The 17,350-nt window shown below is 36.4% G+C and overlaps 1 protein-coding gene and 1 pseudogene across 2 annotated transcripts in view; one reads left to right on the forward strand and one right to left on the reverse strand.

The window, feature by feature from the left end:
- Positions 1-17,350, reverse strand: part of Lsm14a (LSM14A mRNA processing body assembly factor) — a 55,183-nt gene that overhangs the window by 18,403 nt on the left and 19,430 nt on the right. For both annotated transcript variants that reach the window (XM_013149790.3, XM_003467204.5), the window contains exons 2-4: positions 8,179-8,342; positions 4,756-4,885; positions 634-756 (exon numbers count right to left, since the gene is read on the reverse strand). In XM_013149790.3, the coding sequence (XP_013005244.1) occupies positions 634-756; positions 4,756-4,885; positions 8,179-8,342 (417 nt within the window). The remainder of the gene's footprint in view (positions 1-633; positions 757-4,755; positions 4,886-8,178; positions 8,343-17,350) is intronic.
- LOC111756009 (cofilin-2-like) lies at positions 10,598-11,000 on the forward strand (annotated as a pseudogene).

The raw sequence follows: 17,350 nt of genomic DNA on the forward strand, positions 1-17,350 counted from the left end.
ATAACTTTACATCGTGTTATTCAAAAGTAAATGATTCATGTAAACCAATGAACCAATAATACCCAGTTTACTGGTGATTAAAAGAAGATGTGGGGTTTTATGATCATAGAGACTGGCTGATAGAAGACAGATCAAAAACTTAAAACAGGATTCTTCACAAAACTCACTAAAATGTAAGTAACGGGCTCCAGGGATTCTGATAATAGTAGGTCTCAGGACATGTATTTTTTAGAAGCACTTTGTGAGTGGTACACACTGAGAAGAAATAGTCTACATCCTATAAGAATTTCATGGAACAGTTTATTTTTTTCAAAGGCTATTTCAAATTTGTCTAGGATGACTCATTTTTAAAGATACATTTTTGACTGGTCTGATACACTGTTATTTATAAGTTATATAATTGCTTTGCAAACAAAAGTCAAACAGAGTATGCTCACCAGTTAAGTTTTGTGATCTTAGACTTCTAAAAGGTGTAAAGAAAAGTTAATTCAATAGTACATCAATTGGGAGAAAAGATTGTAAAGAATCCACCTGAAATTATACATGTAATTTACAAATATAAGAGCTCTTACATTTAGAGAAAGATAAAAATCTTTATTTAGAATAAAAATATCTGAAGAAAAAACTGTTTACCTTGAGATAACTGTGTTTTTATAGATCTTGTATCCTGTGTAAAGGCAGATCCAACCGCACTATTTTGGGATAAGGTACCGCTGTTTGACGTTTCTGATCCAAAGGACGTCAAGGAGCTTCCAGCTTGAAATGTTTTTTAATGATAAAAAAATTAATGTTTTTTACCTTTCGCTATATAAAAGTGTAATATTTTATTGGTTACTGTCTTCCTACACCCTCTCATAGAACTTGTAGAAATGAATAATCCTGAATTTAAGTGCATGAAGTAACAGTTTGGAAAATGCATAACAATACTGGGTTTTAAAGCAAAGCAAACCAAATCAAACCCAAAACCAAACCAGTATGTAGTCAATGTGTGGTATTCCTGGATGTAAACAACTTTTATAACATTTAGTGATGTAGTTATGCTGATGCACACATCAGAGAGCTAAGTAACAGGAATGGTACATTTTAAACCAAACCAAGTTCAAATTATTCTAACACTAAGCATCTTCACAAATAGCCAAATCAGCAAACACATATACTAGGGAGATCTGTCACCATTTCCAAGGCAACAGACAATAATGACTTCAGCATTAATGCTTCCCCTGAAAATGGACTATGGGCCTGCTTTTAGCCTAAAGTAATCACAAAAAGACTGGGTAATGTATGATTAATAAAACCTCTATAAAGAGACCTGTTCTCTGCCATATTTAGCAGTGTCAATCTGAAGTTTCTATAGTACTTATAGATTATTCATTTAAAAAAAATTTGTTTTTAAATTTTTTTGGTTCAAGATGGCGTTCATATAGTCTAGGCTGGCCTTAAATTTGTTGATGGTCCTGCCTTGGGTGACTTGAGTGCTGGGATACCAGGATTCCAGGTAAGCAGCCTCGTGGTGTGTGACAGCATATACCTACAATGCCAGCTATTGTTTATTCTTACTTTCATGCTGCTCTGTGCTTCCTTATCCACTCAACCTCCCTCTGTTGGCCCTGGTACATTCAATGGCTGGCAAACTCTTTGATATCCTACCATAGTTCTTTATATGTGCCATAATTCCACTTCGCTTTTTTCTTTTTGAAAAAGCCTCCCGAGTGCTGGAATTACAGGTTTGTGCTACCATGCCCAGCTTGAGATCCTATTTTTTTTTTTTTTATTGGTACCGGGGATCAAACTCACAACTGTGTGCTCGCAAGGCAGGTGCATATGCTGCTGAGCTAGATCCCCAACCCCAACATCCTTTTCAATATGCTTAAGGATCATTTCTATTTTTTCTGTGAATTAAGTTCTTTGCCAATTTTGTTAGGTTGCTGATCTTTTATATTTATAAGAGCTCTCTATAAAAGGATATTAAAGTAGTGAAAAAAATTGCAAATAAAACTATTAACAATGCACTACTAATAACACAGATGGTGCCCAACTTGTGACAGTCTGACCTAATATTTTTTGGACTTGAGGATAGCATGAATACCTGTTTTCTCAGTACATACTAGACTCTGAATTTTGATCTCTCAGGCTTGCCATAAATAGTGTGATACCTTTTTAGGAAACTAAAGAGCAGCAAGTTACAGTTCTCTGTGAGCGCAGGTGCGCACTATGCTGCCAGGATATTCTGGATATTATGTTTTGGGTTTTTATATTCATCATGTTTACAAATGTGTGTACAAGAGCTTACCCGACACTAGAGTTTATTTATTTATTTAAAATTTTTTTTGGTACTGGATATTGAACTCAGGACTTCATGCTTGCTAGGCAGGCGCTTGTGCCACTGAGTTAAACTTCCAGCTGCCACTTGGTATATATTTAAAGTGAAACAAACTAACCTATGTTGGGTACTACATTTTTAAATGTGTTTTTGACTCATTTCCAATTCATATTTTAGGATGAAAGCTCACTGTGAATTGAAGAGCACCTGTATATGAAAATTTAAATGGAAAAAAGTCTCATAAATAGTGGTAATATAATTCAGAATTCATTATCCTTTAAAAATCAGAATACTGACTAAAATGACAAAAGAAGGCTTGATTTGTGCCAACACAAAGTTAATTCCTTTTGTTTTTCTTTTTCTTTTTTTTTTGCTGAGCTGCAGCTATTGGCACCTAGTCAAGCAATCAATCTCCCCACCATTCATTGCACACCTATCCTGATTCCCTTCTCACTGAGGGTGGGAGTTCAAAACGCATGATATTTGAAGATCAGGGCACTGGCAAAAATAAAAGCCAGAGAATAATTTGGAGGATGACTGAAGTAGAGGTGGTGAACCCTTGAGAAAGTAGACGCAAATGCAGAATCTTGATTAGGAACCTTGAACCAGACATTTAGCAAGCCATGTCTCAATGAGTTATAGAAGCAGGTAGTAGAGGCAACCAATGCAGTCTGGGTGAGAAAAGACACACAAGCTGTTCCAAGGCAGGAACTCCTCCATTAGTCCTTCAAACACCTTCAAGTTCTGTGTCCACAGAATAACATCACCAGCTACCTGCCTTTTTGTGTTTGCATGTGAACACTCACAGCATCAGGGGAAACTTCCTACATCTGCCAAGCCCTAGGTACCACTTGTTTCAAAGTCTGGATAGTGAATCTTTGTAAGTATGGATAGAAAATTTGGCAAAGGTGTGGAGCTGGGGAGGACCAGTGTAGGAGGGGATGGCATATTACAATTACCCACAGGGTTAAAGAAAGAACAGATGGAGGATTATCATGGAGGGAAAGGGGAAGATATTCGAAATTAGTCTTTTCAAAATCCATGGAAGATTTAGCAAACACACAGTACCCTTCCATACTTGGACACAACTAAATATATCTAATCACAAAACAGAGGTAAAGAACAAACAAACAAAGCCTTTCAAGTAACCACACCCACCCTACGACAGCAGCACAACTGAAACCAAGCAAAACACTGCCTGCAGAAGAAACGACACAGGCTCAGATGTCCATGCAAAGTTTCTACATTTGTGAACAGAGGAAAAAAGGCACACTGGCAAAATTAGGACTTCAGTATAAATAAGATTAAGAGGACTCTACTTCTGTGTTTTTGCATTTGTGATTTTTTTCTTTTTTCTGCTTTTATCTGATATCTCTATGAAAGAGATTTGTAAAAATGAAAAGACTAATAATAATAATTAATTAGTGCTTTAGTTTAAATATTGTCTTTTAAGGGTGAATTAGATTAACCCTCACCAAAAATATTGCACAGGAGGATACGAACATGTTTTCTTTTTTTAAATCAGCATATTGTTTCTGGAATTCTCATAGATTTCTTCAATCTTCTTTTAAATTTCCCTCCTTATTGTTTAGTCTCTCCACCAGTCTTCCCATCCAGATACAAAAATACATCAAAAAAGTCTTTTCTTCTTAATTTCTTTCATTTGATGTTATTTATTTTTCTCTTTTCCTTCTCCCTGAAATATTTTCTTCTTTTCCTTTTTTTCATACCCCATTCTCTACATGCCAGTTTGTCATTTAGTGTGATACAGGGAAGTGAAACTCTCAACCTAGTATGTCTGGAACGAGTTCCTCATTTTGTTACAGGCAGCTGAGCTAGTTAGAAATATTATAGGCAGTCAGACAGGGCTAGGCCCTCGAAGAAGCTGACAGAGGACCAGATGTCTGATGATCTTGGAAGAGACACACACCTCTTGCTGTGGGCCGTAATTTAGGAAGAAGCCAAAACAATGCAACCACACCCTTAAGTATAATCCTTAGGGATGAAGACTGGATCATTCTGAGAAGCCAGGAGTCACCATTCTAATCCCTAGGGAGGAGTCACTGCTCTCTTAAGAATACCTGCTTTCTACATGACTCTCTTCCCCATTTGTTCCCAATTTAATCAATTTTATCCAAGCTATTAATCATATTGGCCAAACCTAGCTCTATCCCTCCTCATGCCTGCCAACTTTATGAGTTCCCAGTGTCCCCCAACTTTAGACCCACTTTACCTGGTGATTTTACTCCATAAAAATCCTGAGAAAATACATGAGATTATAAAAGGAACATCAAAAAACATTTCTAAAAGTATGTGTAAGATCTTGTAGTAAGTTTCTATACCTTTGTGATAAAGAAAGGGAAATTATATATACATATATATTTTTTATTTTTATTTTTTTACACATATATATTTTTAAAAAAAGAACCACATACCAACACCAACAGCACCAAACTGCTGCCCAACCAATGAACTTGGACTGAATTGGCTGTATGTAGGCATCCTGCCAAAAGGTCCATAGGAACCTACTGACTGGAATGAAGAAGTAGATGAACCTAATGAAGACTGAAAGAAGAAAATAAAGTCATTTTTCAAAGCACTAAGCAACATGTGTATAATAAAGAGAAATTCATATTTTAAAAATCTAATAAAAGCATGAGATTGTAACTAACAGAAACAAAATAAATTACAATAACTTACAGTTAAGCATATTATAGTTTAACATTCTGATTTCAGTGTTTGTCTACATGTGTCAATTATACACAATGTGATTTACAACCTTTGTAATATATACTCTAAGAATTCTATAGTAGATTCAGGAAATGAGTAAATGAAAAGTTTACTCCAGTAAGTAAATTAATTAAAGAAAAATCACATTCAGTGGTACTGAGTTTCAGTCTGATACTCACATAAATAAGCATCTTACCTGTGATTTTTCTTTTGCTTTCAATCATATCCCCCAAAAACCATATACATTTTTACATGCAGTTATAGTAGGGTGAGGAACACTTTATATAAACTTTAACTTATTACATCTTGAATATACTTTAATACGTACACACTTTATTTACTTTATTATAAAATATTTAATGATATAAATGAACTATATTAAAGGGTACTGGTGTATAAGCCCAGTACGGCAGAATATTACCTTGTGTTTACTGCTAATACCAAGGACATGACAGGTACTCAATAAATACTGCTGAATGAATAAAAAATCAAATTGAAGATTAAGAAATTCAATACCATTAAGATTTGTGCTTTTTGTTCTTTTCCTATAAAAATGACTACTAAAATAATTACTTTGCAGAATATCTAAAGATGTGTCTTCTCTTTCTTCATCTAAGAGATTCATATTTGTCAGGATTCCTTTAGATTTCTTTCTTAAAAAAAAAAAAAACAAACTTAAAAAAGGGCGAAAAGAAGTCCTATACAGTGGCACATGCCTGTAACTTCAGCACTGACAGAAGCTGAGGCAGGAGGATCTAAAAGTTCAAGTCCTATTTGTGCAACATAAACTTAGCAAGATCTTGTTTCCAAAAAGAAAAGGGAAAAAAAAAAAAAAGGCTGTAACTCACTGGGAAAGCACCTTGCATTGGATATCCAGTACCACAAGACAAAAAACAAACAGAAAGAACAGAATAAAAAGGGAGGGGTAGCCAGGTGAGGTGATGCATGCCTATAATTCCAGAATTTGAGAAGCTGAGGCAAGAGGATCGCTGTGAGTTCCAGGCCAGCCTAACCCTGTTTCAAAAAGACGAGAGCAAGACATATGGCCGAGTGGGAGAGTACTTGTCTACTAGCATGCATCAGGTCCTGGGTTTAATCCACAGTATACTATCAAAAAGAAAAAAAAATTATGTGAAATACAAGATTTTATCATTCATGGCATAAAAAAGGGAAAAAGTTAATATAAAACAATTTAAAAGTATTATGATGGAGAAAAAAACTCAACATGCACATTTTAGTACAGCTGACAAAAATTCATGACAAGAAAAAAGGTTAAAAAAAATGAATACAGAAGGAAAACCATAGGAGGGCCCTAACTTTTAATCAGCTATATTAACAAGTAAAAGTATTCTTTATGTGCCAGGCATGGTACACAAACCTGTGAGCCCATCACTTGGGACACCAAGGCAGAAGATCTTGAGTTGGAGGACTAACATAAACACACATATATACACACAAAAAAACCAAAAACCCGACACATGCCTGGCATGGTTGTAACTCCAGCACTTGGTTGAGGTAGGAGGATCATTGTGAGTTTGAAGCTAGCCTGGACCTACACAGTAAGACCTTGTTTCAAAAAAATAAAACAAAACAAAAAGTTGGCCATGCATGGTGGCGTACGTCTGTAATCCCAACACTTGGGAGGTTGAAGCAGGAGGATTGCTGCGAGTTCAAGGCCAACCTGGGCTACAAAATGAGTTCAAAGTCAGTCTGAACTATACAATGAGACCTTGTCTCAAAATACAAAAAATTACAAAAAGTATTCTTATGTGAAAGGGCTTCTGTTGCTATATTCAAAATTCAAAGAGCTTTTATATTCCTCTAATGAACATGTAAGTACACACCATATGTAAGATCCCAATTTGCAAATATTTGAGTTGTGAACTTTTACAGATACAAATGGACCTCATATTATGAACATTCATAGTTATATGGGGCTGGGGATTTAGCTCAGTGGCATAAGCACCTGCCTTGCAAGCAGGCAGTTGTGAGTTCGATCCCTGGTACAGATAAAAAGAGAAACAAAACAAAACAAACAAACAAACAAACAAACAAAAACACAGTTATAAACAAATTGCAGAAACAGCTCATGCCCTGGATACTGTCACAGTTGTGCTGCCGTGTGCTTACTCTACAGTGCAATAGTATACGGTAGTACAGTGCTCAATCAGCGCTTAGGACGTCCAGAAGCAAGAGTGAAAGCAGTGGTGCTGTGGAGAGGACTGCTAGGAAGTGCCAAACATCAAACGTGTATGAGACTTACTTTGTAGGACTTATGAATGTTCTGGAATGGAACTCATTGCTAAGTCAAGGACTTAATGTAATGGATCTCCTTCCTCTTTAAGTCATAATTTATAGTTCATTAGGCATGTATTTCTATTTCTTCATAAAATGTTTCTATTTTTTGAAAAGGATTTCAATTTTTCTGACAATAAAGTTTTTTTATTTAGGAAATTTAGCAACTTATCTATATTAAAATCCTTTTACTTATGCTTCTTCTTCTTTTTTTGTACCAGGGATTGAACTCAGGACTGCATGCTTGCAAGGCAGGCGCTTATGGTGCTGAGCTAAATCCCCAGCCCCTTACTTATGCTTCTTATTTATCACTACAAATCATACATAATGTGATCCAACATTTTTCCCCATTCTACTTAGTAATTTCACGTAAGAGTGCTACTGTCATTCTAGATTGTACATGAGCCATTATCTGAGCAGTGTAGTAGTGCTGATCTTAGATTCTGGTGCCTGATTCCCTGGATCCATTCAAACTGGCTCTAAATTCCCTCACTTGTAAAAGAGAGAAAAATTATGATATCAACTTCTCATGGTTATAATATGCACACTGTACTTTGAAAAGCACATCTTATAGATAGCTCTCAATACGTTAGCCATTGTAACAGTAAAATATTTTATCATAAAAATAAAGTCTTCATTTATGTTTACCCTACTTAATCCCAATTTATGACCCAAAGAAAAAAATCTAGGTAAGACTATTATACAGGTAATTGTAAGTATCCAGGTAACTTCAAATGGTAAGCTCTACGAACACTTAATTGGGAAAGACAGGCAAGGCTAGCCATATGTGTGAAATTTATACTCCACTGAAAGACAGATTCGCTATCAGTTACCTGAACAATAGCAGGGTCCTGAGGCAAAGAACATTGTGGTTTTGGTGGCTCACAAACAGTGAGGTCTTTAATATCACTTCCACGGAATATAATGTATTCGAAGACTTCATCTCGAGGTGGTATTGGACGATCTGTTGGTCTGTCTTCTGTACCAAAGGATCGAACTGGTGAGAAAATAGAGAACATGAGAAATGTATCCACTACTCATGACATTCATGTAGGGCCTCATCTAAGTATTCTGTTTCAAGTATCAAGCAAAAGTTCTGAAATATCATCAGTGAGAAAGTATTTACTGAACTGTGGTTAAACAAAAAGAGAAAAAATTAAAGCTAATGTGAAACAGTTTTATCTAAAGTCAGATGTATTCTGCACATTCTATCCCTAGTCCATGTCCCTCATAGTATAAAGTAACAGACTTGGTAACCAACAAACAGACCTGATGAAGAAACACCAATACCCAGGTATTCTGCTTCAAGACTAAAGTGATACCCTTATCACTCTCCAGGTGAGACAACTTTGGTGTTAGGACTGGAGAGGGCTAAACAGGTGACTTGGTTACTTTTCTCTGGTTGTTGGGACAAAACCATCTGACACCGAAAATAAAGGAAAGAAAGGTTTCTTTAGCTCATTATCTGTGGAGGTTTCAGTCCATAATTAGCTGGAGGCAGGGTGGTGTGGCACTGGGGCAACATTTCAAGGCAGCAGCTAGAGCAAAAGTGGGGTAGAAGCCTCTTCTCCTTTATAATGTATGCAGCTCTCACCACCATGAGGATAATTTACAAAGTAAGGACTGTGGCTCCCTGCTGAGTCTCTCAGTTAAACTTGTAAACTTCTCAAGTTGACATAGTGTATCAACCATGGCAATAGGGATTTAGATCTCTGTAATTTAAACAAGGCCCTAAACTTCAATGAAGCATTCCCATGGAAGCCCAAAAAGTGACCTGTAGTCTGTTGTGTGAGGCCAGGTTTGGTGGGAATAACCATCATAGGCAGTGGTCTTGAAGAAGTCTAGTAGTATGTGCTCTGGTACTGTTCTGGTATTGCTGCCTATACCTGGCAAAAATTAGTGGTTTGAAGTACTGTAAGTCAATATAACAGTGACCTAACTGTCTTCACTTAAATCATAGTACTTTTTCTTTTGGTTAAGGGCTATTCATGAATTGTTCTTGGGGTGTGTCATTATTCAGCTGAAATTTGACGCCACTGTTGTTGCTGAATTTATGATAGCCAAGGTAACATGTTGTGGTTGGCGAACAATTTATTATCTATGCCAATATCTGGTTGCCTGTGGGTCATGTACGACACCGTGGCTTGCACTCCCAAGAAGAATGGGCACTGGAGTGAATAATTTGCAAACCCCAGCATAAAAACAAAAACAGAGAAACAGAAAAAAGGCAACCAAATGCCTCAGAACACCGCCAATTCCTCCCCAAATCAGCTCAAGGGTCATAGAAAAGTAGGAAATCATAAACTACACAACAGATACATTTGAAAGGGAACCAATGGAAATTAAAACAGTTCAATAAGGCACCTGGAAAAATTTTTTTTTTGTCTTTTTTATCGGTACCAGGGATCGAACTCACGACTGCCTGCTTGCAAGGCAGGCGCTTATGCCACTGAGCTAAACCCCCAGCCCCGGCACCTGGAAAATTTAAAGAAGCTATAATTTATCAGATAATGACCCTAATGAAACAAACAATCAGCAAGTCCAGAGAACATATTAATAAACAGCTAATGAAGCTAAAGAAAGAGATGCAAAACATGAATGACCACCATAGGAAGTAATGAACACAGGAAAGGTCTAAACATCCAGGAAATCTAAAATATGATTCAAAGTATGGGGAGCAGAAGTAACCAATGTGCCTTCACCAATGTGAAGACAGTGTCCGACCTAGAGGAGAGGAAGAGAGACGGCAATGATCATTGATTAGAGATATAATAAGAACAATAAGGGAACATGAAAGATGGGTCCAACAATTCCTAGGTAACTCAAGGAGGACCAATGAATTGGAATTAGAGAAAAATCAGCACAAAGGCATAAAAACCTGTTTACACAAGTAACAGCAGAAAACCTTCTGGACATGGAAAAAGAATTTAATACACATGTAAATAAAGCATAGTGAATCCTAAATACCTATGATCAGAAAAACATCACCTCTACCACATAATTATTAAGATACCAGAAATACAACACAAGAACAGAATCTTAAAGGCTGCTAGAAAAAAAACAGTGAATCACCAGTAAAGGAAAACCTATCAGAATTACAACAGACTTCTTAACACAAACCTTGAAGGCAAGAAGAACATGGAATGAAGTCATTCAAGTTCGTAAAGAAAACAAACTCCAAGTAACACCAAGCCCAAGCCACTGCCACCATCTTATTGCAGGCACCATGGCATTTGGAGTTAAGTGGATGAAGTCATCAATGTTTTTAATGATATGAAAGTTAGGAAATCTTGTACGTAAGAGGCGATCAAAAAGCAAAAGAAAGCAGTTCTCTTCTGTTTAAGCAATGACAAAAAATAATTGTAGAGGAAGCAAAGCAGATCTTGGTGGGTGACATTGGTGATACTGTAAAGGATCCCTACACATCCTTTTGTGAAGTTGCTACCTTGAATAATTGCTGATATGCTTTGTACGATGCTAAATACAAAACAAAAGAATCGAAGAAAGGAGATCTACTATTTATATTCTGGGCTCTTGAAAGTACACCGTTAAAAAACGTGAGTGGCAAGTAAATGGCTTGGATGTTATTAAGGGCCATTCAATACCTGGAGAGAAACTGGGAGGCAATGTTTCACTGAAAGGGAAACCACTATAAAATGACAGTCAAGTGCACCTGGATCTTAAGAGGCTTTCAATTTTCCAGCTCAGTTCATTGGAATAGTATTAGGTTTTATTTTTTGTTTGTTCCCTTTCCACTGGACCCTTCCAACACAATGAATAAAGGAGACACCATTCATTTAAGCAGCTTGTCAGTGACTGCTACTAGTCTATTTATACAGTTACTTTTATGTACAACCTGAGGAATGCCTTCCCATCTTTAGCTAAAACTACTGGTTATGTATCTCTTGTTGCAAGTACTACAATGAATGTGACTCTCAATGTGAATAGCTTAGAATACTGCAGAGGATAAGGAAATTGAATGCCTTGAAAGTATTAGCCCCTGGTCAGATGGTAAACTTTTTTCAGTATTATTGATTGTTGCACTTGATTGCAGTTCTGTGAGGTGCTCTACATTCATGTACTTCACCTGCCTTGACAAGTCTATTGTTGTGACATGGTAAAACCACTATACATTGAAAGTACTTTTTTGGTAATGATTTTAATCCTCTGAAAGGAATGCCAATTAAAAGTTTCATTAATTGTGTCATCAGATAATCCTAGTACCTCAGTGTTCATTCCTGTTACCCATGTATCTTAAAACAACTGTTACAGTATTAACGTCTTTGTGCTTTTGTACTGAGTGTACACTTTTGAGTAAGTATAGACATTTCATGTTTACCATGTGAGTCTTACAACACTAAAGATAGTCTGAATATCAGTCATGATGGTAATTTCTGTATAAAAGAGCCTCAAATGGAACATTATTTTGAGATCAAACTTTCTACCCTCACAAAAATGGCCACATTTCAACAAAAGGTGCGACATATTACCAAAAAAAAAAAAAAAAAAAAAAAAAAAAAAAAAAAATCAAAACAAAGCAAAGCAAAGCACCGCCAACTACAAAATTATCTTTCAAAACATGGAAAAGTAAGATACTGCCACAATAAGGAAAATCTAACGAAATTTATGATTGACAAACCAACACTTCAAAAAATTCTCAAGGATATCCGAGAATGAAACTAACCACACCAAAAGGTTTAATAAAATGAATACCTCAGCTAGGGCTAGCAAATAAGTAGAAGAGAAAGAAAGCAAAACAGCAATAGGAAATTAATATCAAGACAGAAAAACACAATACCTATCAGTTATAACTATCAATGGTAAACGGACTCAACTCACTAATCCAAAGACACAGATTAGCTGAATGGACCAACAAACAAAATTCAGTGTGCTGAATACAAGAAACACATTAAACACGAAAATTAATTCACAGATTAAAAGTTAAAGGATGGAAAACAACATTCCACAGAATAGGTACTTGATGGAGTAGCTATTCTATTTTCATATAAACTGGATTTCGGCCAAAACTGATCAAAAGAAGTAAAGAAGGATAATACATCCTGGTTAATAACTATTTAACAGGAAGAAATAACAATTATAAACATATATGAAGCCAGATGTGGTGGTACATGCCTGTAATCCCAGCACTTTTGGTAATGATTTTAGTAAAATCATTACCAAAAGTGCTGTGAGTTTGAGGCCTGTGTGGACTACAAAGTGATGCATTTCAAGGTCTCAGAAAAACAAAACAGTCTAAACCCAAGCTTGTACTAGGAAGGAAATTACAAAGATCAGAGTAGAACTTAAAATTAAAAAGGTAGTTCTTTGAAAGAATAAACATAAAAGAAAAGTCACAACTCAATGCAATTAGAAATGAAAAAGGCAAATTAAAATGGACATTGAATCCAGAAAATTATTAGCAACTACTTCACAAATATATATGCCAAAAATACATATATGCCAAATAATTGGAGAACTCAGAAGAAACGGAGATCCCTAGACACGTATGAATTGTCAAAATTGAACCAAGAAGACTTAAAAATCTTGAACAAACAAAAGCAGTAATGACCTGATGGATTCACGGCTGAATTCTCTAAGAACTTCAAGAAGATCTAACACCAGTATGTCTTAAGTTTTTAATGACATCGAGAGGAAGGGAATACTTTTCCAAAATCATACTTGGAAGCTAACATCCTCATTCTAAAACCAGACAAGAACACAACCAAAAAGAAGAACTACAGGCCAATTTCTGCAAAGAACATTGATACAAAAATCCTTAATTAGATACTAGCAAACAGCAATAAATCATCAAAAAGATCATACACCATGACCATATAAATCACTTTAAATCCAGGGAAGCAAGGATGGTTCAAAATATGCAAATCAATAAAAAATTATCACATAAACATAAGCAAAGAGAAAAAAAATCACACGATCAACTTAATAAATGCAGATAAAGTCTTTCACAAAACCCAGTATCTAGGGGCTGGGGATTTAGCTCAGTGGCATAAGCACCTGCCTGGCAAGCATGAGGTCCTGAGTTCAATCCCCAGTATCAAACAACAACAACAACCCAAACAAAAAAACAACCTAATATCCATTCATGTTAAAAACTCCGAAGAAACTAGGTATAGAAGGTCTTTTATCTCCATATGATAAAAGCCATATATGACCAACCTATTGCTAACATAACATTAAATAGGGAAAAAATGAAAGCCTTCCCTTTAAAATCAAGTCAAGGATGTCCATTATCACCATTCCTGTTCAACATAGTCCTCAAAACATTAGCAAAAGCAACCAGGCAAGATGAAGAAATAAAAGAGTTATGTATAGAGAAGGACAAAGTAAAAAAAGAGCTTGTTTTGGTAGCTTTTCCTCAAGATAGCCCACCATGCGTCCTCCATGATGTTCTTTATGTTACTTTTTCCGCATTACTTGGCCTAAAATTGCACTGCAGAAACAGTTTCTCCCCTACTTCCACTTTGACTTTCTTGGAATAAACTTGGCCACTGCTTTTTGCTTGCTTTGTTCAATTCTTTGTTTGAGACAAGAACATGGAATCTAACACCAGTGAGAGAAGTGAGCACCCAGAATCCAATGTTTAGCTGGTGAGCCACTTTTAGAAGCAGGCGACCTACTATCAACATCACAATTCCAGATGAAGTCATACTATGAAGCGACAGTGATTAAAACAGCATGGTACTGGCACAATAATAAGAATGTGGATAGCCTCTTCAATAGATGGTGCTGAGAAAACTGACTATGTGCAGAAGACTGAATTTCAACCCACATCTCTTACTCTGTATTAAACTAAAAATAGATCAAACATCTAAATGTTAAAACAGAAATAATCTGATGGAAGATAAAACAGGTACAGTACAGGGACCAGGGATATAGCTCAGTGGCACAAGTGCCTGCCTTACAAGGTCCTGAGTTCAATTCTTAGGGGTTAAAAAAAAGAGGTACAACAGTATACTACAGTGCTTGAAGACATAGGCAAGAACTTCCTAAACTGAACCTGATGACCCAAGAAATAATATTGAGAATTAACAAATGAGATCGTATCAAATTAAAAAGCTTCTATATAGCAAAGGAAACCACCAAGAGCGAAGAGACTACCTAAAAATGGAGGGGAAAAAAACCCAAAAAACTTGTCAGCTATTCCATGACAGACAACTAATATCAAGAATATATAAAGAACTCAAAAAAAAAAAAAAAATTAGACCCCCTCAAAATAAAAGAGCCAATCAAAAAATGGGCAACTGAAATGAATAGATACTTCTCAGAAGAAGTCCAAATGGCCAATAAGTATATGGAAAAATGCTCATCATCGCTGTCAGAAAAATGCAGTAACACTATACTGAGATACTATCTGACCACAAAAACAATGGCTATCATTAAAAACAAATGCTGGTAAAGATGTAGATTGTTGGTGGAAATATAAACTAGTACAACCACTATGGAAAGAAATTAAAAAACTAAAAATAGAAATGTTTGACTCAGATATTCCTCTTTCAAGTATCTTTCCAAATAGTTAAAATCCTATCTATCTATGTTTATAGCAGCACACTCTATAATAGCTAGACTTTTTTGATGGGGAGGTACCAGAAATTAAACTCAGGACCTCACACTTGCCAGGCAGGTACTATGCACTGAGCTAAATCCTTGGCCTCAATAGCTAGATTTTAGAAACAGCATCCATATACATCCATCAACAGATAATAATGTAGTATAAGAAAGAGTAGAAGGCACAGAATCAGCCAATTGTGGTGTCTCGTGATTGTAATTCCAGCATATGGGAGGCTGAGGCAGACGGACTGCTATGAGTGAGACCAGCCTGGGCTACATAAGCGAGTTCAAGGCCAGCCTGCACTTCACAGCAACAGCATCCTCTAAAACAAACACACAAGACAAACCAACCAAACAACCAAACCAGAAACAAAAACAGAAGGCACAGAATCAAGAAAATTATTACAGAAACGATGAAACAGGACAAAGAGTGGAAAGAGGGAGCCTCCCTTAGTCCCTCACAATGAAGAAAGGAAAAGAGTACATAGGAAGGAGAATAGAAACAAAGAACGACAATGTAAGAAAAACATTCAAGATTAGTATTTATCACAGAAAAGTAGGAGCACAACTAAAAATGCATCAAGAGCAAACAATACCCAATGCAATAAAATGAAGCCACAGTAATTTGGAGAAAAAGGAAACAAGAATTAAAGAAAAAATAGTATACCAATGAAAGGTTACAGAGAGGATAGTTATGAAGATCCAATGGCTAACTGGTATCGCTGAGGTATATAACAGAATATAAACATAATAATTAAAAACTACAATGTAATAGTAATCACTCTTTTTTCTGAGTCAGGATCTCACAATGTAGTCCACACAGTCCTCAAACTCATGGTAATTCTCCTGCCTCAGCTCCTAAGTGCTGAGATTACAGGCATGTGCCACAAGGCCTACCAACAGTAATCTCACGACACAAAGACCAAAATTTAATTAAAGTTTTCATTGTATTTACACACACACAGAATATACTAATGACCATACAAAATCGTATTCTTTGATGTATCAAAATGTATCACATGAAGAACTCACAGAAACAATGGGGTCAAAAGAAATGGAACTGGGTATGCAGCTCTGTGGCACAGCATATGCTTCCATGTGAAATGTCCTGGGTTCAATCCCTAGCAGCACCTCCCAAAAAGGTAAGAAACTGACAATTCCTTTAAGAACATACAAGGTGGGGCTGGGGATTTAGCTCAGCGGCATAAGCGCCTGCCTTGCAAGCAGGCAGTCGTTGAGTTCGATCCCTGGTACAGATAAAAAGCAAAACAAACAAACAAACAAAAAAAGAACATACAAGGTATACAAGACAATTTATTATGGATGTAGGACACAATATAAATAATTCCAGAAAAATATTTATAGCAGCATTACAAATAGCCAAAAGATGGAAACTATTCCAATGCCCACACTGAGTACATTAAGTTCCGCTGATCTGTATAGTGGTTAACTGCACCTCAAACACAAATAGGAGAATCTGTGTGCACATTGACAAAGATAGCCTATAAGAAAACACACAAAATGATTAACGGCAGTTGTGAAAACTGGAAAATCTGGTGGTAATCCTCTGTTTTCATCATGCTGCTACACTGTCAGCATTGCAATTCCAGCTACTTGGAGGGCTGAGGCATAACTTCAAGTATGAGGCCAGCCTGGACAACTTAGCCTGTTTCACGATTTTAAAAAAGGCCTGGGACAATGGTAGTGTCCCTGGCTCTGGGCTCAAAACATATGCAAACATTTCATTCGTCCTCTTTTTTTTTTTTTTGGTACCAGGAATCAAACTCATGAACTTTATGCAGCTGTGCTAAATCTACGCGCCCCCCCCCCATTATTTTACTTTTTCCCTAAATTACATAAGCCTAAAGCCTAAATTTTAGGCCAATGTTTAATAAAAGATAACAGGAAATAAGGAAAATAATTCTCTCTGTAAATCCTAAAGAAGACAACTGATTTTTTATTTCTAGTTAAGAGTCTACAGCAAAAAGACAATAGAAATGACAGCTGAGTGTGGTGGCGCATGCCTGTAATTGCAGTACTTGAAAGGCTAAGGCAGGAGGATTGCCATAAATTCAAGGCCAGCCTGGGTTACAAAGTAAGTTCAAACAGACTGAACTGGACAGCAAGACCCTGGCCGAGAAAGGTCAAGCAGAATACTAAAAGGTCAAGCAGAATACTAACAACCAGGTCTTGCTAGGTTCCCCACAGTGTCTATCTACAGTTCATACACTTTATGTCCAGTCACATTTCAACATAGATGTCATGCCTATAAAATGAGGCCTCCATAAAAACCTAAAAGGATAGGGCTGGGAAAACTGCCAGAAAGCTGAGAATGTAGAAGTGTTTCTAGGTTGTGGGATGACAAAGCTTCCTTTTGGAGGTGACTTCTAGGTTCTTTCTGTCCTGAGCAAAGAACTGGTTAAGACAAGTATAGAT

The sequence above is a fragment of the Cavia porcellus genome, unplaced genomic scaffold (genome assembly GCF_034190915.1).
Source record: "Cavia porcellus strain 051 isolate PalLab524CR breed Dunkin Hartley unplaced genomic scaffold, mCavPor4.1 scaffold_7, whole genome shotgun sequence".
NCBI lineage: Eukaryota > Metazoa > Chordata > Mammalia > Rodentia > Caviidae > Cavia > Cavia porcellus.